This window comes from Megascapheus bottae, chromosome 14 (genome assembly GCF_031878675.1).
Source record: "Megascapheus bottae isolate mThoBot1 chromosome 14, mThoBot2.hap1, whole genome shotgun sequence".
In the NCBI taxonomy this organism is placed as follows: domain Eukaryota; kingdom Metazoa; phylum Chordata; class Mammalia; order Rodentia; family Geomyidae; genus Megascapheus; species Megascapheus bottae.
The window spans coordinates 2,091,369-2,112,381 of NC_143522.1; the positions used below are offsets into that span (position 1 = coordinate 2,091,369).

Here is a 21,013-nt window from a genome sequence, read left to right on the forward strand (position 1 = left end):
ATAAGGGTATGGTCACGTGCAGTTATATTGAAACGAAAGCCTACCCTGAAGACTATGGCTGGGCTGGCTTAAGCTGCTCAGCATCTTTTCTCTCAGGGGCCATCGTGGTTTCACAAGCCCCCCAGCTCCCTCCTGGCCCACCCTAGCCAGGCTGCCTCTGTGATGTCACACAGGGCAGGATTCTTTACTGTTTCATTCTGTAATAGTGTGAAAACAGCTAACTTTTTCATAACATGATATAGTGAGGGGGAGGGAAGAGGGTGCACCCCTCCCCTGAACAAAATTACTTTAGGGATACTATTGTTCACATGTTCAGGAGAAAATGGGCAGCAGATACAGCATGCTTGGACTAAGCAAATGAGAATAGACATGAGAAGAATGAAGAAAAGAAAAGCAAAAGGGATAAAAAAACAGAAGAGAGGGAGAAGAGAGAATAGAAGAAAAAATAGAAGTGGGAGTATGAAGTGGCTGAAGGAGAAAAAGTATAATCCTGGTAGAGGAGGAGTCAGAGGAAGAAAGCACTGGACCCAAGTTCTGCTTAACTTCGTAAATGGTAGGTAGTGACTGACTTCGGTGTGGAATGTGGGATGATGGCTCAGGGAGGAGGAATTGTCAGGGATTCCACAGAGGGCTCACTGAAATACCTGACATGTGTTTTCAGGTAAGGCCAGCTCAGGGGTACTGTGGAGAAAAGGGAAAGAAGGGGAGAGAGTTGATAAGTAAACTACATATTAGATTCCAAAATACAGAGCCTCTCCTCAACACAGGTTTCTCAATTCTTAGGCCAATGCTACCTTAGTAACATAGAAAACACAGAACTTAAAAGTCAATCTGGCCTGTCACCACCAGTGGCTCAAGCCTGTAATCCTAGCTATTCAGGAGGCCGAGATCTGAGAATTTTGCAGTTCAAAGACAGCCCAGGCAGGAACATCCAAGAGCCTCTTATCTCCAATTAAACACCAGAAAACCAGAAGTGGCACTGTAGCTTGAAGTGGCAGAGCATTAGCCTTGAGCAAAAGAGCTCAAGGAATAGCGTCCAGGCCCAGAATTCAAACCCCCTAACAACAACAAAAACTACAACAAAATCAATCTGCTACTAATCTCTTCCTCTGTCTTAACTGAAATGTATAAAGATTTTGCTAGGTACTGGTGGTTCCATGCCTGTAATCCTAGCTACACAAGAGAGTGAGTTCTGAGAATTAGGGTTCAAAGCCAGCCTAGGCAGGGAAGTCCATGAGAATCTTATCTCCAATTAAGCACATGTACAAAAAAAAAAAAACAATCCATGGCTCAGGTGGCCTGAGTTCAAGCTCCAGTACTGGCACATACATACATGCATGCATGCATACATATGTACACATACATACATACATACATACATTTCCAAAGCAGGGTAGGAGAGTCTTATAGACCTATGGGAATCATACATATTTCTACTGCTGGTTCATAAAAATTTGTTCTGAAACATCCCCAAGATAATCTGGAGGCTTAAGAAAAATCATATAGTTAAAATAAAGCTTTTCTCCCTATGTTCTTTTCTCCTCTTCTACGATATTTAGTCCCCTCCTTTTTTGTGTAAGTTTTAATAAGAAAAGTATAGTAACCCTATTTAGTCAAGTTTAAGATACTTTTACTCCACATTTTCAAATGTTAATTTTGTAGCTTGTAGATTTTCTAGTTTGTATCACATTATCCCTAAAGCTGTAAATATCAAATAACAGTTGAGGGAGCTGCTTGATTGGAAGCAGTGGAAAACTGCTCAGACTCCTTCAAAATCTCATTATGTTCATATTTTCTATTCTGCTCCTATGGAGCTACATTCTCCTATAATAAGACAGATAGTGAAGATATGAAATTTTGAAAGGAGGAAGCTAAAAGACCCGAAAGACCTTACAAGTCTCTGTCACTGGTAACCCAGTATCTGTCTTCTGAATAAGAAAAAATTTAAGAGCACTCCAATGGTAGTTACCACATACGTTTTTTAAATCTCAGAATGTTAATAAGTTCGATAGCATGTTAATCATGTCTAAGGTATGAAAATAAGATGGGGATTCAAGGGTCTTTCATGTTATTTCTTTTTAAAAAATATTTTGCGTAGAAAAATTAGGAAATGGGTCCTCGAATGATACTGGAATCAAGGCATAGTGAATCTCGCTTTTACCCTGTATTTTATTTTGCTCTAAGAAATTCTAACCCTCTCCCCCAAGACATTTGCTGGAGTGACTTTGGGGTTCTTTGAAGAACCGGTCTCCCAATGACTGGTGATTTTATTTATTCCTATTGTTAGGATCCAAAAGTAAAAGGAATCGGATCTTCCCTAGAAAGTTATTTTGGAAAAATAGCTTTTGCAACTTTTTAAAAGCAGTTCATGTTTGCTGAATGACAAAAAGGTAAAAACAAAACAAAACAACAAAAAAAAACCCAGACTGCTTTTGATCTAAGTTATGGCGCAATAAAGCGGCTGTAGGAGATCCCATGTTAACAGGGTGAAAATGGTTACAGTAGTCCCCAGAGCACATGGGCGAGGCCTCACCACCGGTTACTTCTTCACTGGTCAGAACTCACCTCGGTTAAGATTTTTAGGCGTTCTTTAGGATTACAGGTGAACTACAAAGCGTTTGGGTCTGGTCGGTGTGTGGTGACACATTTTGGAGTGGATGTGACGGCGCGGTGCGGGGCTGAGGGCTCAGGCTGGCAGGGAGACGAGTCAAGGCGTCCCAGCCAATGGCAGCCCGCGCCGGTGATGTACTGCTTTCCAGGTCCGATTCATTGGCTGCCCGGGGTTTGTCATTCTATCCCCGGCGTCGGCCAGCGGCGTGGGCCGGGTGTTCTGTGGTCTAGCTAGCTCAACTGGATTTGGGCTGCGTGCACGTGCAGTTTCAGTCTCTCTCCAGCTCGGCCCCGGCTCTGAATGGAGGCAGGTGTGACGTTGCTGGAGACCCTCTGGATTTTTCTCTGGGTGGTGGTGGTGGTGGTGAGCGGGGGGAGCCTCGGTTCTGTGAACCTCCTCGGAGGTTCCCAGTGACCGAGTCACGTGACTGTCTACCATGTGCAAATAAATACAATTGTGGAATCCCAAGAGCTACAACAGGGGAGACCTGCCAGAAACTCGGGGGACGCGTGCCCCGCGCCTGCAGCAGATGCACCCCCGCGTGTGGGCGGGGGTCGGGCTGCGTGTGGCTCGGCCGTGCCGGGACGCGGCATGGCCGTGGGACCCTGAGCCGGCCCCCGCCGAGGGCCCGGGGTGCCCTAGAGCGGGGGGTGGGGGGGCATAGTTTGCCTGCCCCGGCTCGGCCAACCGCCGGGGTTGGGGAAGCTTCCAATCCACGGGTCTCCGACAGTCACACATCCGTCCATCCCGGGACGCTAAAGCGACGAGGCTCCCGTCCCGGCTCCGATCCGGGATCCGGATGCCCCCTCTGGGTTTAGCTTGGGGCGCTGGCCGAGAAGCCGCGACGGAGAAAGAAACTGGGTAGGGCAGTGACGTCACCCGCCCCTCCCCCGCCGCCCGGTTCTCGCCGCAGTTCCTGCCCTACGACATCCGGGTCTCTCCAGCTGCTTCGCCGCGCCGCAGCTGTAGCGGCGGCGGAGCCGGCGGGGCGGGGCGGGCGGGGTGGGCCGGGGTGGGGGAGGGGCGGCGCGGTGCCCTCGTGAGCGCGCCTGCGCGGGGGCGCGCTAGAGGCGGCGGCGGCGGTGGAGCTAGGGACGGGAGCGCGCGCAGGAGCTGGAGAGAGCCGTGGTCTCCGCGCCCCGCCGGGTCCGCAGCTAGGGGTGCTCCGGCGGCTGCAGCGCCCGAACGGGTAGTAGGGGAGGGGGGTGGGGGGACGCCAGGCAGGTGGGGGCACGAAAGCGATGAGGCCTCGGCTCTTCCTCCTCCTCCTCCGGGACCCTCTCTCTGCCTCCCGCTCCAACGCCCGGATGATCTGAGCCGCGAGGGCGCCGAGAGCCGGGGGCCCGGACGCAACCCGGCTCCACCCCTCCGCCGCCCCATCCCCGGCCCGTCGCCACCGCGGTGACCCCCTTTTCGCTCCCCTCCCCGGCCGCTGTCGCCGCCGCCGCCTCGGCCGACCAGGGACCTGCCCGCCCGCGGCTGCTCCGGGTAAGCGCGGCGCTCGGGCCGCGGACGGGCGGGCGGGCGGGCGGGCGGGCGGCGCGGGCCTGCGCGGTGGCGGCGGCGGGCAGGCCTGGGGCCTGTAAACAAGCCGGGCGTCTGCCCGGGCGCTCCCGGGAGGGGACGCGACAACTCCACCCCCTGGCCCGGCCTCCTCCCCGGAGCCGGGCGGCGGGCGGCGAGGGGTTAACGCTCGGCGAGGGCGGGGGCGGAGTGCGCGGCGGCGGCGGCGGCGGCGGCGGCGCGGGGAGGGGGCGCGACCCTCGGCGGCCGCGGCCGGGGCGGAGGGCCCCGGGGGACCCTGCTGGGCCCGGTGGCCGGAGGCCCGGGCGCGGGCCGGGCTGGGCCGGACCACCGCCACCGCCGCGGATTCCCGGCCGAGGAGGGGGCGTCGTGGCGGCCGGCGCCGCCCAGGCTGACCCCCCGCTCCGGCCTCGGGGAAGGGAGGCCGGGAGAAAGAAGCAGGGGGGGGGGGAACCGCTTCCTTTGAAGCGGACTCAGGCTGGAAACACCCCATTTTGGAGAATTGCTGCTTCTGATTTTCCAGGGGGGCCGGGCTGCGAGTGAGGGCCGCCGGGGTTCATTCATTATTGAGGCTTCCACCCAGTCCGTGGGAGGAAGCCCCGCTGGCCTCCAGTCCTGGGGCTCAAGTTGGCGGTGATAAGTTTGGTTGAGGTGTGGTTCTGTTGTGCTTGTAGTCTGTAAGTAAGCCCGGAGCCTTTTCTTAAAGGACAGCTGACCCTGGAGAACCCTCCACCAACCCGCAGTTTGTAGAGATCGTTTTGAACCTTTCTCCACCCGATTTTTTCCCGAAGCACCGCCTGGTATTTACAAATGCACACACTTCCGTTGGTCCAGGGAATGTGTGTGCCACTCCCCACCCCAAGTTTCTTGCTAATTGGACTAATGAGCCGAATGTAATTTAAAAAAAGTGTTCAGGTGAGTATAGGAGCCCCAGATGTTGTTGGCGAATAAGAAATCATTTTTGATGTTTTTGAAACTAGAAATTAATTTTCTTGTGTCTGGAGGAAACTGGCGTGTTAGGATTTTTAAGCTGAGCCACTTTTTGGATGTAGAGTGCTCTGAAGAATCGTGGATTTTATTAAGCGGTAGTCTGCTGGGCCCTTGGGGATTCCAGCAGGGCTTAGTCTCCAAACTCCCAGTGACTAGAACACCCCTACTCTTACCTGCCTACACATCAGCCTTTGTCAAAGGTTGCATTCCTTGTTTTACAGAAGAGAAAACTCACTGAAAAGGATGACCATCTCATCCCTATTTATTTTTTTATCTTTAATGTTAACTGGCTTCATGTTGCCTTTGCCAATACATTTGAAGCACAAAGTAACATTTTTCTTTCAATGCTATAGTTAGGCAGGGTTTTGTTTATTTGTTTTCCATTGCTGTGGATCCAGCCCAGGGCCTCTCATGCTAAGCAAACTGTACCGAACCACAGAGCTACACACCTGAAGCCCAATGTCTGTTCTGTTGTGTACTGTGTCTATCTAATTAAACATTAAATCAGGTAGTATAGTTACTTTTGGTCTCCAGTTTACACCAAAAAACACTATTTGAATTACAATGAACTGTATGTGGAAGTTGCTTAAGTCATTTTTACTTAGTAATAAACATTTTTACATTAGTACAGTAATTACACATGGAAATGATATTTGAAGATGTAACATTTGAGGTTAATTACCTCCATATATGTTGGAGACATCAAATTGCTTTGTATATGGCTTGTATTTTTCTTTTTCATTGAGATTGGATCATTTTATATTTTAGTATAGAGGGCTGAAGCAGTGATCATAATTACAGTATAACCTGTTGAAATGAACACTGCACTAGGAGACAAGAATTGTTTAGTCATGGCTGTACTCCAAAATATGTGTCCATGGGCAAATCCTTTAGCCTTTTAAGTCTCAGCTTCCAACGCATTAAAGCCTAAGGGGTAGATTATGTTATCATACGCACTGTCCAGTTATTCAATTTTTTAAAAATCATGCTTGTGTGGATATGTATAACTTTAACAAATAAATACCTAGTATGGGCCAAGCACGTAGATGTTTCAGATTTCTAAAGCTGGGCTTTCTTTCTTTTTTCTTTCTTTGTGTGTGTGGACACGTGCTTGTGTACATATGCATGTATGTGTGCACAGCAGTCCTGGATTTGAGTTCAGAGCTTGTACGCAAGCTTTTTTTGCCCAAGACGATTCCTCTACCCTTTGAACCATAGCTCCACTTCCAACGTTTTGGTGGTTCGTTGGAGAGAAGTTTCATGGACTTTTTCCCCAGGACTGGCTTTGTTGAACCCTGTTCCTCAGATCTCAGCCTCATGAGTAGCTAGGATTATGAGGATGAACTACTGGCACCATTTGAAAAAAAAAAAACAAAACAAAACCTGGTACTTGTTCTTTAGAGAAGCTGTAGTTAGCCTTCATTGATTTTTTTTTTTTCTATTCAGACTGGCAAGTCTGCAAAAATTTCTCAGAGAAAAGAAGATGGAAATTCCAAAGGAGAGAGTTGGTTGACACTACAGGTTTGAACAAGCATCTAACCTGTAATAGTTAGAAGTGAAGGGTGTTATAGTATACATTCTGATGGTTTTTCTGTCAATTCAAGCTGGGTCTTGATGATTTTGTCTTGTTAAATTTTTGTTTGAAGTGCTTCCTAATACTTCACTTTTCACCCTCATTTTTTATACTAGTATCATTTTGTCAGATGGTAAATGTCAGATTGTTGAGCAGTAACTAAATGCCTGTAAGAGCTGAGGTAAAGATAATTGTACAGTGATATTTTGGTGTTTGCTTTAAATTATTATTGCCTGGGCACATGCCTGATTGGTACTTTTGAATACTTTCCATCTTTAATTAAATCAGAAGGACACAGCCTTATAAGAAAGTCAGCCCAAGCAGAGTTTTGTAAGAGTTTCGCAAGAAGATAAAGCAGGGCAAAACAAGTCTGACTGTGAAGTATATGGACCTTGCGAGAAGAGAGGAGAAGGTGATGTGAAGCAACTAAGTAAAAGCTGTCTTTTGTACCTTCATCACATTATGTCCTGTCTTCTAAGATAACAAAAATACTTTAAAAATCCATTTGTTTCATTATTTTGCTATTAACCAGTATACATAAATTTTCTGACTTACAATTATTAGCTATCCTTGTGTGAAAGAAGCTTTAGTTATCCTGTATCAGAATCCATAGGCTGGTTTTGTTTTCTTTCTTCCTTAATTTTAAACCTAATATACTCTAATATCTAATATACTATAAAAGAAGCCATTTTATACATCATTATGAATATATTCTTGTGTGATATTGACATTTACATATTTACTGTCTAAATCATTTAGTTTTTCTTTTGCTGAGGTAGTAGGAGAAGCTAGAGAAAGTATATTTTGGGGGGTGAGTTCTATAAACTTTTCTTTAAAACAGACTTACTGGTTGCTGGTATCTCACTCCTGTAACCCTAGCTACGCAGGAGGCTAAGATCTGAGGATCTCAGTTCAAAGCCAGTCAGGGAGATTCTTATCTCCAGTGGATCTGTGGCTCAAATGGTAGAGTGCTAGCCTTAAGCACAAAGAAGCTCAGGGACAGAACCGAGGCCCTCAGTTCAAGCCTTGCAACTGACAAGAAAAAAAAAGTAGTAGACTTCAGAGGTTTTTTTCAAGAAATTGAAAAGTACAAAGCTGGGCACTGATGGCTCACACCTGTAATCTTAGGTACTCAGGAGGCTGAGGTCTGAGACTAGTCAAATCCAAAAAAAAGCTAAAGTGGGGCTGTGGCTCAAGTGGTAGAACACCACTCTTGAGTGAAAAAACTAAGGGACAGCATCCAGATCCTGAGGTCAAGTCCCATTTTTAGTATTAATAAATTGGTCTGTTGTAACAGAGCTATAAATACTTTAGCAATCTTTGGGTAAATGTGTGATGAAATAGGAAGCTTGTTTTTATAATCTTTAATATATCTGTTATCTTATTGACTCAAGTTTATGTAGTATTCGTATTTAGGATCTGAGTTGATATTGTTAGTTGCTGTGGAAAACATCTGAAAAATCTTTTTTTTTTTTTACTTAACATGATTTTTTTCTTTTTTTTTATTGTAATTAGTAAAAGGGTTACATGATATTTGCCAGATAGAAGGTGCATTAATTCACATACATTGATACCCTTTCACATGTCTTGGTACCCATTTCCCTCCCCCCCCCACAACATCTGAAGACTCTTAAGAACCTGGGAAACTTTTGGATGCAGAGGAAAGTAATAAAAACTACTTTTTCACCAATTATTTTTTTTTTACCATAACCTTCTAAAATACATGTGATCTTCATTTTACAGATAAATATATTCAGTCATCTCTGTGGATTCTGCCTCTATGGAGTCAATCATCCTACATTGAAGATAATATTATTTACATAGTGTTTCTATTGTTATTTTATCTGAGGGACTTTAGATTTGGGTACCCACAGAGAGTCTTTGAACCAATTCTCTGTGAATAGCCAACATTGCATGTCTGAATAGAGAACCTAAGTCAGGATAGGATGTAGACATGCCAGGATAATGTAGAAATAAAGATAAATATGTGGAATTTCTCCATTCAGTGGGTCTTCTTGCTCCTGGGAATTATAAAGGCTCATTAATATTTCTCATCTATAGATTTTTAGAGCTAAAATGAGTACTTGTGAGTAAATATTTTTTTCCAATTTAAGAATCCCTTCTAAAACACTCAGAAAGTATGTGAGACATTAAATTCATCTTTTGTCCAAAGCTTAAGAAGTAAACAGAGCTAAAATTTTTCACCAACCACTGTTCAGAATGAGAATGGAGTTAATACCTGATGGACATGAGTAATGTTTTTTAAGAAGATTTAATATAACCATATTGAAAGCTCAAAGACATAGATGATTAAGGCTCTGGATCCTGAAATAAAATAACACTGGAAATAATGTGTAAATAATTATTTTATTTCCAGTGCACATTTGGTTGACGCTGTGGATATAGAATCTAAAGAGATGGAGGACTGACCATTTAAAGTCAGAGTTAAGGCTGAGTCCCCTCTCTTCCTACCTAGTGGGTGTTCTTGGATAAGCCACTTAATTCCTCAAAGGCTCAGTTTTCTTTGTGTCAAGTGGAAAGTTCTTTCTCATAAGATTATCTTGAAAACTGAAATACTTATGTAACACTTCCATTATTGAGTAAAAAGTGCCAATTAAATGGTAGCTGCTGTTACTGAGTACGGGAGATTTTGAGGTTCTCGGAGTAGAGGCTAACTGGTTGCCTTTGGTTGTAGTTTAGCAGTAAACCTAAACTAAAAGAAATTGAATATACAGAGCATATAGAGCTTGAATATGAGCAGACTAGAATTTGAGGTAAGTCAGCGAAGAGAAAGTTGATTATGTAGATTTATTGACTTAATTGAAAAGTGCATTTGGAGTTAATGATTAGGCAGGAATAGATGGTTAAATTGTAGATAAAGAGTAACAGTAATAAAGCAAAGGTGAATGTTCAGAATAGAATGGAAGAAGTCAAGTCAGGAAGAGTAAGGGTGGGTATTTTGAAGAGGAGTTACATTTCACAATAAGAAGATTTGCCATTGCTACAGGAAATTTTTTTTTTTTTTTTTTTTGCCAGTCCTGAGCTTGGGCTCAAGGCTTGAGCACTTGGGTTTTCTCAAGGCTAGAGCTCTACCACTTGAGCCACACTACCACTTGTGGCTTTTTTCTGTGTATGTGGTCTCAAGGAATTGAACCCCAGTCTTCACGCATGCTTGGCAAGCACTCTACCACTAGGCCAAACTCCCAGCCTATAATATAAAAATTTTTAAAGATGTTACTCTGACTTGGTTTTACCTGTTCTTTTTTTTAAAAAGTCTTCATAAAAGGCATTGAAGGTTGTATATGTGGGTTCTAGATTATTTAAGAGTGAAAAGTTGCCTGAAACAATTCAGATCTTATTACCTCAAGCCCAGTCACTCCAACTGGTCTCTCCTGCTAGCATCCTGTACTACACTCGACCTGCTCTGTTGTATAAACCATCACAACATTTTTAGAAAAATGTTGTCAACTTTGTTTTTCTGTCTCCAGTGACTCCCTTCAAATTTTTTGGTTTTGCTTTGACACTTTCTATGATTTAGTTCTCAGACAAGATTTAATCATAGGTTTTACTTCTAGATATTTGTTTCTTATTCTGTTTATCTGGAGGAGGATACAGTAACTTAACTATATATCCACCATCTATCACAATGCTTTGTGAATAACAGACATTCACATATTTAATATTAAGCAAAACCTTCCTGGAAGTGAGAATTACTTCTTTAGGAGGAGGCTGAAGAAAGAATGATCAACTTTCTGATAGTAGACATTTCTGTTTTTTATATGTATATTTTTGCCAAACCTAGATATTTAAGCAGGTAGACTTTATAAATCTAAAGTATGGAAGAGTTTGTACATTGGTATAAAAAAGTTAGATTGACTGGCTCTGGACCTACAAATTTAACTTCCAGTATTATAGCTTCCAGGATTGATGGGAAATTAATAACCATGTACTTCTTCCTAGAGTATTTTACATTTGCAAATATTATTATGAAATAGGGATCTTTTTTTGCCAATCATGGGACTTGAACTCAGGGCCTGAGCACTGTCCTTGGACTTTTCTCAAGGTTAGAGCTCTACCACAGCATCACTTCCAGTCTTTTTCTATATATGTGGTACTGAGGAATCAAACCTGGGTCTTGGTGCATGCTAGGCAAGCATTCTACCACTAGGCCAAACTCCTGGCCCCAAATAGGGATCTTTTTAACCAGAGAGGAATTGTGAAATCTCAGGAATTAGTATAGTATAGTATAGTATATTAGTTAACGAAGGCAGGTAGCTAACATGAATTGTGTGTTTATATAAACCTCTAAGATAAACATACATATACTAGAATAATAAATGATAAAAAATAAATGGCAAAATTGTGTGTATGTATGTATGTATGTATATATGGTAAAATCTCTTTTACCTGATTGTGTGTGTGTGCACACACATCAGTGCCAGTGCCAGTCCTGGGGCTTGAACTCAGTGATGTTACTGTCCCTGAGCTTTTTCACTCAAGGCTCTTTACTACTTGAGCCACAGCTCCACTTCAGTTCTTGCTCCACCTTCAGCTTTTTGGTGGTTAATTGAATATAAAAGTGTCACAGACTCTATTGCCAGGCTGGCTTTGAACTGTAATCCTCATATTCTCAGCCTCCTGAGAAGGTAGTATTACAGTTAGGAATTGCTGGTAACTCTGCTTAAGTAAGTAATTCTAGTTGTAATAGATTCCAGTAAGTAATGGTCCGTTGGTTACTGCTTAAATCCATTTATTGCAGCAGGATACTGATGAGAACAGAATGTTGAGTTTGACGTTTTATATGTCTCATATTTTTCTAGCCTTGGCAATTAACTAATCTCATCAGATCTTCACAATACTGCTATAAAATAGTATTATTGTTTTTGTCTTAACAAATGAGGAAATGGAGACAAAGTAGCTATTTTCCCAGAGTTTTATACCTAGTAACAGAGGCCAAATGAATGTCCATGGCCTTTTCAAAGTAATTATACATGTGGGTCATTGCAGTTTCTTACTGCTTGTTACTGAACATCTGAGGGTAGTTGTGATGGGCCAAAAAAATGTATGTGGATGAAGGATATGGTGACTCCCAGTCTAATGGGTCCAGGCTGAGTCTTGTGATAGAGGTGGGATCTGAGGTGGCTGTGTGTACACCTTGTTTTGAAAAGTACACTCCAAAATATATGCCAGCATATTAACTTCTTACCAAGAAGAACTATACTAAAAAAGCATCTGAAGATATAGCCACAATACATTTAATTCTGTAAGCCATATACACTTTGTAGTTTATCCATGTTCATTACTTTGCATCTCACTGTCACAAATTATTGGTTATTTTTTCCCAGTGAAATTCTTAGTTTAGGAAGATATTTTTTGCCAGGCCTCAGAGGCTCATTTGCTGTAATCCTAGCTACTTGGGAGACTGAGATGAATCTTATGGTCATCCTCAGTGAATTTTCCTCCTCTCCCCCTGACTTTTCAACCAACAGTTGACTGCAGTGGTACCTCCCTCCCTGTCATCCTAGTGGTGCAGGAAGCTGAGATCAGGAGAATGACAGCTACAGGCCAGTCTGGGCACCAGCAAAACATGTTGATGAGATTACATCCCCACAGAACAAGGTCGGCATGGTGGCTTACACATGTCAGCCCAGCTGTGATAGGAAGACTGAAATAGGCAGTTCTGAGTCTAGGCATGTGCCTAGGCATGAGACCATTTCTCAAAATAACCTTTGCAGAGGAAATGTGGCTCAGCAGTGGAACACCTGCCTAACAAGCATGCAGATCTTAGTTCAAATCTCAGTACCCCTAAAAAAAAATGAGCTGTTTGTTTTTTCTAGAGTTGGGGATTGAGTTCATATGCATAAGTTCTATCACTTGTCTATACAATGAGTACAGCCCCAAGAAGATAGTCTGAAATATAGGTTCTCTAATAAGACTTATCTTACATATTATAATAGAAATGGAAAGTCAGTGTTAATTGCCCATTTTCAATGAATTTTCATTTTCACTCATTTTAAATAGGTTCTCCGTATATGATCTTAGTAATGTTTGCAATCCCTGCTAGTTTTCTGATAAACACATGACAAAATTGAATGTGAGCCATAAATATACTATGAGATAGCATAGATCATGTATAGTCTAGTTTAAATTTAGGCTGATGCTTCATATTGATCTGTCTTGTGACTATCTCAGGCAGAGATGTCATTCTGTTTCAAACAATAACATTACCAACTTTTTTCTCCATTAACAAAATTTCATCAGGTTTGGTATAGAACACATGTAAGACATGAAAATTATTTGCCTTTGTTTGTTACCAAAATTTAAAAATGAAAAACTATGAAAAAGGCATGGCTTGGTGTTTTTTTCCTAAATCTCAGAAGTTAACCAGGTTTTAGAAACACATCTTTACAGACAGTCACAATGCTTCAGAATGTTAATAAATGTTAGTAAATAATAAGGTTGTTTTGGGTAACAAAACAGAAGTGGTAGCTTCTGGAGGCTGGGAGTTTGGCCGAGTGGTAGAGTGCTTGCCTACCATGCATGAAGACCCGGATTCGATTCCTCAGTACCAGATAAATAGAAAAAAGCCAAAAGTGGTGCTGTGGCTCAAATGGTAGAGCTCTAGCCTTGAGAAAGTCCAAGGATAGTGCTCAGGCCCTGAGCTCAAGCCCAGGATTGGCAGAAAAATAAGTAAAATAAAAGGATGTCTTAAAAGTGCAGGAAAAGAAGTGGTAGCTTCTGTTTTGTGGCTGAGGCATAACTTATCCTATGTTACTCTATAGCTCATCTTCATTTTTCTCTGTTACTGTTGCCTGATACTGTAAGTGCTTCAACAACTAGCTAGACTGGTGACCTGGGTTGGGAATGCTTGTCTATCATACATGAAGCCCTGGGCTCAATCTCTTGGTTCCACATACACAGAAGAAGCCAGAAGTAGTGCTGTGGCTCAGATGGTAGAGCGCTATCCTTATGAAACCTCAAGGATAGTGCCTAGGCCCTGAGTTCAAGCCCAAGGACTGGGGAAAAAAAAAAAAAACCTGACTACTTTATAGTGGTTTGCTACAGTCAGTGACATAACAAGCTGCTTCTTCTTCTTTTTTTTTTTGCCAGTCCTGGGGCTTGAACTCAGGGCCTGGGCACTGTCCTTGGACACTTTTTGCTGAAGCTAACACTCTCCCACTTGAGCCACAGCACCATTTCTGGCTTTTTTTGTGTATGTGGTACTGAGGAACTGAACCAGGGCTTTGTATACTTGGCCACACTCCTGGCCCCATGGTTGTAAGTGAGTACAAGTGAGATTGTTTTATATGGCTAAATTTCAAGACTTTCCTGCCTGGGCTGGCTTTGAATCATGATCCTCAGTAGCTAGGGTTACAGTCATAAGCTAGCCTAGCTAGCCTGATATCTTTATATTAGCAGTCTATTGCAAATACTTGTATAGGAATAAACAGATAGAGCTACATATACTTTTTCAGTGAACAAGATAGTTTGTTGAGGGGGAAACTTGTATGAGAATACCATTTCCTGCATAGAAAAGAATCACTGATGACAGTGGAGAAGACGGCTGTCATTCCCACACATTTATCAAGTGTCATCACGCGCTAAATACCATGAACAAAAAAGGCATGATCTCTTCCCTCATGGATCATAAGTCTAAAATGAGGGATAATTCACAATTTATTGGTTATGTTCGTTGATAAAGGAAGTGGTAAGAACGTTTACTTTGGGGGGGGGAACCAAGGACCCAGGGTTCAATACCTTGGTACCACATACATAGAAAAGGCTGGACATGGTGCTGTGGCTCAATGGTAGAGCGCTAGCCTTGAGAAAAGTCCAAGGACAGTGCCCTGAGTTCAAGCCCCAGGACTGGCAAAGAAAAAAGTTTACTTTGGGCTATATTATTAGAGATGAGGCTATTCAAATATAAGGAGACAGTTGGGTAGAATTTTTTTTTCAGTCTATTAAATAAAAGGAACTTTCTAAGTTTTGATTTTCAGCTGGACTCTGGTGGCTCCTACCTGAATTCTAGCTACTCAGGAGACAGATGTGAGGATTGGCATTAGAACGAGCTGGAGCATAAAAGTCCATTGAGACTTCAATCTCCCAATTATCCACCAAAAAGTTGGAAATGGTAGTGTGGCTCATGTGTCAGAACATCATCCTGATCAGAAAAAAAAAATGAGTGAGGATGTGACTTCAGGCCCTAGTGTGTGTATACACAGTGATTTTCCTTTCCCAGCACCCATGTCCCTGTATACAGGGCATCTTATAACACAATATGTGGGTTTAATGAATAATGCGTTTTTTCTGGAGACAGATTCTATGAATGTAAGTCTATCAGAGGCAAATGTTATTGGTCATTTGTTTTTCCAGTGAGGACATGTCATATGTGTAAAATATTTAGAAGCCAGTGTATTCTACCTGTCAATGAACTGTTTCTCACCTTAAATATTTAATGTTATATTTTCCCTTCTTTCAACCTAAATATACAAGATTTATCAGCAAGTGCTTACAAAAAAAAAAAAAGGATGGGTTGGTCAGTCTGAATCCTCAAATATGCACAGATTAAAAAATAGTAAAATAGAAATTAAATCCACTTCTAAATTTGTAAATAAATTGCCCCAAAACTGACGTATTTGAATTAGTTAGCAGATCAGGCTATTTGAAATTGTAAATCCTAGAAGTCTAAAGAGATGAAATAGCTCTGACATTTTCTTCAATATTATGCTTATACCATAATTATTAATGAAATAGGTCTAGTTTTTATAATCACTAGAGCCCTCAAACTAAATTTAGCTTAGATATTTCTCGAGCAATTATTGAGTATACTTAGCAAATTTTACTTTCAAAACCTGGTTCAGATACTTACGTTAAAAATTATAGGCACATCTACAGATGTAGATGCATTTAAAACACAAAACATGAAGGTAACATCTGAAGTGATTAGGCCTTTTATGACAGTATGCTTTGTGAAACCGAAACTGTTATCAGCCTGTGTAAAATGGGCCATGACTTGTAAACTTTTACCTAATTAGGCAAGAGACTATTTTTTTTTCTTTTTGGCCAGTCCTGGGCCTTGAAGTCAGAGCCTGAGCACTGTCTTTGGGCTTTCTCAGGGCTAGAGCTCTACCACTTGAGCCACAGCACCACTTCATGCTTTTTTCTATGTGTATGGTACCGAGGAATCGAACCTGGGTTTTGCTTGCTAAGCAAGCACTATGCCACTAGGCCAAACTCCTGGCCAAGAGACTATTTTTTAAAAAATAATTTGAGTGGGAAAAAAAATAATGGTCTTTAAGCAAGACACTGGTGGCTTACACCTGAAATCCTAGCTACTCAAGAGGCTGAGATGTGAGGACTATGATTTGAAGCCAGCCCAGGCAGAAAAGTCTGAGACTCTTATCTCCACTAAACTATTCAGAAAAGGCTGAAAGTGGTGCTATGGCTCAAGTGGTAGAGCATTAGCCTTGAACACAAGTAGATTTAGGAATAATGTCCAGGCCCTGAGTTCAAGCCCAGGACTGGCAAAAGAGAGGGAAGAGGTACCTTATTTTGATTGCTTCTTTTTTTTTTTTAATTTTTTAAGCTTTTATTTTGGCACATTCAACTCAGTAACAGTTCATTTGCATTACACTCCTTTGAAATTTATTTTGAAGGAGGATGAGCAAATAATTTTCTTGAAAAAGCATATTAACTTGAGGCTAGAAGATAAAAGAATATTTAGCAGCTAGGAATTTTTCAAGTAACTTTTTTAACCTTTTAAAAAGCAATACAGGCATTTTCCATATTTGTTTGTGTGTGCGTGTGTGTGTGTGTGTGTGTGTGTGTGCGCGCGTGTGTGTGTGTGTACATGCGTGCATGTGTATTCCAGTCATTTTCTTTTAATCGCTTTTTTGTAAAATGAAGTATATAGCATATAGAAAACCACATAAAACTATAGTGGTAGGCTTAAACAGCTTATTAATTAACATGCCATAAAATTCATTCACTTACATTTATATGTAGTTTTAGAATGTTCACAGAATTATTATGTAACCAATACCACAGTTGGCTTTTGTTTGTATGTGACTTAACCAGTCTCAGACTTTTGGGGTAAAACAATCTTTCTTCGTGGTCCTTATAAGTAGTTGGGACTAATCTGTTTCATACAGACTTGTCTAGTTTAGATATTACATATAAATGGAATACAGATAACTTTTTGATCAGTAATTCTTGAAACACGTCATGCATGCTCATGGTATAGCCTTACAGTTTAAATGTTTGCTTCCTTCTTATTTGACACACAAAAAAATCAGTAACTGGGAGACTATTCAAATTAAAAACAAAAAGGAAACTCAAAAAAAAGAAACTCATATCTTTACTCAAAAAGAATTATGACTGTCCTTATTAATGCTTTTATGTGAGTTTTCTTAGTGGCCATCTTTAAATGAGGTTTTCATGTCAAGTTGTATGTTATTAAGAATGTTTTGGAGCTGGGCGCATGATGGCTCATGCCTGCAATTCTAGTTACTCAGGAGGCTGAGCTCTGAGGATCAGGATTCAAAGCCAGCCTGGGCACTAAAGACGGAGAGACTCTTATCTCCAATTAACCTCTAGAAAACAGGAAATAGGGCTTGGCTCAAGAATATGGCGGTAGCCTTGAGCTGGAGAGCTGGGGAACAATGCCCAGGCCCAGAGTTCAAGCACCATGATCCAAAAAAAAGAAAAGGACATTTTCAACTGTCGTTACATCATCAAAGTTAGAGAACAATTTGATAATACTATTACTTATATACAACATACAGTGAGACATATAGTCAGATTGTGTCATTTTTTTTTCCAGTTGTGTTCCTTATAGAAGTTCTCTATTATAAACAAATTCATCAGTGAGCTTAATTAGTTTCTTTTTTTTTTTTTTTTTGGTGATTTTTCTCAAGCTAACTAGTGGGCTACCAGTTGTGTTTTCTCTCACATTCTCTATATATTTCTACTAGAAGTGAGATTTGAACACAAGGCCTCATGTTCTTGCTTGGGTTGACACTCTATACCACTTGAATCGCATGTCCACATACTACTTCTTCCTCTTTTCTATTTTTCATAGGACTTTTTTCTCATTAATGTTTCTAAATAGTCAATGATTGACAAAATAAACCAAGTCAATGAGAAGTAGCTTAGGAAGATGCTTTTAAAGCAATTTAAAATAGACTTTCTATATTAGATAATAATGCTTTTTTAGTTCTGGCATAGTTTTGTATTGTCTGTATTGTCTTAACATGTAAATGACATTGCTGGGTATAATTCTTGGATTATACCTCTTTTCCCACAATTATAGGCATTACCTTTTATTGTCTATCATCTGATAGTTATGTAGAAGTCTGAAGCCAGCCTGATTTAGTTGTTTCTCTTTTCTTAGGGGGCATATTTACTTTGCAATATTACATTCTTGAAATTACCTTTACTAAATAATGGATTGGTGTTGGCAAATTTCTGTGCTTAATGAACTCTTTAAATCATCAAATTCATATTTTTCTTCAATTTAAATTTCTTTTTTTCTTGGGAATTTTAATTTCTATCACTTGATTTTCCTTTTAAAATATGCTAATTAAGATGTTTAATTTGCATTATTTGCATCTTTGCTCCACTGTATTCACTTTTGTCTCTTATGCTTATTTGCATACTAGATATTTTTGTGCTGTTTTTTTTCCCTTGCTAATTGTTACTATAGAGTCTTTGATCTTGATTGCTTCTCATTTAAAACACTGCCCTGATATTTTTTTTTTATTTACCACATTTTCTTCACTTGGTAGTACTTTTATTGTCCACTTTCTTATTTATCATCTCTTGTTTCATAAATCAAGTTTTCAGCTATTTCTTCTGTGTAAGTAGTTTTTTAGGTTTTCTATTTTCCTTTAGGGTGAAACAGATTGTATATTCTCAAGGTTTTCTTTTAAAATTTTTACCTCAGAATTTGCAATACCATTCCATAAATTTTGTTTTCTTTTAAGTTGTTAATTTGCTGCTTGCTCCACTATAATGTGGCTAACATAGTCATTTGTTACCAGGATCCTGAATACTGTCTATATCTTCCCCTTGGAATTTTAACTAACTGAATTGTATAGGTTATCATTTTAGTATAATAGGTTTTTCAGACATATGGTAAAGACTTAATCTTGTTATCTTGGTGCTGGTACGAAATTTAGTCTCCACTGATTTTTTTTTTCTCTTATGAAACTTATTGAAATTACACATTTCCTTTTTCACTTGTGTGGCAGATTTTCTTTCTCAGCAAGAAGACTTAGCTATTGGGTACTAGTTCCTGTAGGTAATACAGCAAGTTACAACAAACTCTTGATTCTCTATTGTTTTTAGGTTTTGGATTTGATCATCTTTTTTTTTGAATGTTCACGTTTTCTACCAAGAATTTACATTTTCGTTTATTTCCTTGAATTTCTGTCATTGCGAGCAACTAGTAATGGAACTTTAACAATACAGTGAACCTGAGTTTAAAAACACTTCAGCTGAGGGAAACTTTATTTTTTTAATTTTTGGCCTGGGCGCTGTCCCTAAGTTCTTCAGCTCAAGAATACCATTCTACACCTAGGCCTGGGCGCTGTCCCTGAGCTCTTTAGCTCAAGGCTACTGCCCTACCCTTGAGCCAAGCCCCACTTTCCATTTTCTGGAGGTTAATTGGAGATAAGAGTGTCAGGTCCTTTTGTGCCCGGGCTGTCTTTGAACCTTGATCCTCAGATCTCAGCCTCTTGAGTAGCCAGGATTATAAGCATGAGCCACCAACCCAGCTTGGAAATTTTATTTGATTATAGTTTCTTCATTTTCTTCAGCAAATATTTTTGTATGTGTGTTGATTCTATGTTACTAAATCCTTATTACATCTGATTTTTCTTGGAGTTGGTGTATTTGGGGTTTTTTTGCTTGTTTGCTTTGGTTTTTGTTTTATTTTTGACATGAATCTTATCATGGAGCTCAGATTAGCCCAAATTGAAATCTGCTTCACTAGTGCTGGGATAATAGGCATACACCATTGTGCCCTGTTTAGCAAATATTTATTGATTATCTGTAGGATGCTCTCTGCCAGGGGAATTGATAAAGAAATTCAAAGAAGGCTCTTCTGAATAGCTGAAAATCAGGAATAGCTTTTTACAAGGATGTAAGATTTGTTTATGTATTGAGAGAAAGAAAATATGAAGCACTGGGTATTATAAAAAAAAAAAGCCTACATGTTTAGAGTGCAGAATATGGAGGAAGAGGACAATATAAAGTGAGGTAAGGTTAGAGAAAGGTCTGGGAACTTTATCATGTGGGCCTTCATGGGAGTCAAGCACTTTTTTCTCCTCTAAAGCAGTGGAAAGCCATTTAAAAACTTTTAGTACAAAAGTGATATGACCGAACTTCTATTTCAGTTGCTTTACTTAAGCTATTGGAAATGATGCCAGTATGCATGAAAAGAAACAAAGAAGAAAGCTGTGTTTTGTAGTAAGAATGATAGTAGTTTGGAGACTAGATCATAATAGAAGGGGAAAAAAAGACAAATTAGAGACTATTTAGAAAGTAGAATCCTTAGAGCTTAATAGACTGATGAGAAAACAGATAAAGATGATAATAAAAGTTGTCATTGGGCCTGAAATCCTAGCTAATTAGGGGACTGACCTGAAGATTGCAATTCAAAACCAGCTTGGGCAGGAAAATGTGAAACTCATATCCACTGAACTACCACCAGAACAAATAAACAAAAAAACAGAAGTGGAGCTGTGGCTCAAGTGGTAGAGCACTAGCCTTGAGCAAAATACAAGTCCAGGGACAGAGCACAAGCCCTGACTTAAAGCCCCAGGACAGGCGCGCACGTGCGTGTACACACACACACACACACACACACACACACACAAAGTTGGCCTTGGGTAACCAGGTGCTGGTGGCTTGCACCTGCAATCCTAGCTACTCTTTAGGCTGAGATCTGAGGATCTTGGTTTGAAGCCAACCTGCGCAGGAAGATCCATGAGACTCATCTCCAATTTAAGACAGAGGTGGAGCTGTTTTTTGCTCCAGTGGCTAGCCTTGAGCAAAGAAAGCTGAAGGACAGGCCCAGACCCTGAATTCAAGCCCCAGAACTAGATGCATGCACACACACAGAGTTGTTCTTGGTTTCTATTCACTTTCTGAAATGATATCCTTCACTAGAAAAAAGGCATAGTTGTGAGCCTTTAACAATATAAAGAGGAAAAGAAAGAAAACTGAGTGGGAGGAAAATCAGGAGTGGATATCATCTTAAAGCCAGTGGCAACTGTCTTTCAGGAGGGATGAGCAGTCTATCATAAAATGCT

General features: G+C 40.9%; 1 protein-coding gene across 3 annotated transcripts in view; it reads left to right on the plus strand.

The window, feature by feature from the left end:
• Positions 1-203: 203 nt before the first annotated feature.
• The window catches only part of Ppm1a (protein phosphatase, Mg2+/Mn2+ dependent 1A), a 44,610-nt gene continuing 23,800 nt past the window's right edge, over positions 204-21,013 (plus strand). The window contains exons 1-2 of one of the 3 annotated variants that reach the window (XM_090344226.1): positions 204-553; positions 6,572-6,646. In XM_090344226.1, the coding sequence (XP_090200352.1) occupies positions 358-553; positions 6,572-6,646 (271 nt within the window). In that variant the 5' untranslated portion in view covers positions 204-357. Of the gene's footprint in view, positions 554-3,942; positions 4,100-6,571; positions 6,647-21,013 lie in introns of those variants that run through there. The other 2 variants (XM_090344227.1, XM_090344229.1) reach the window with 2 other exon arrangements.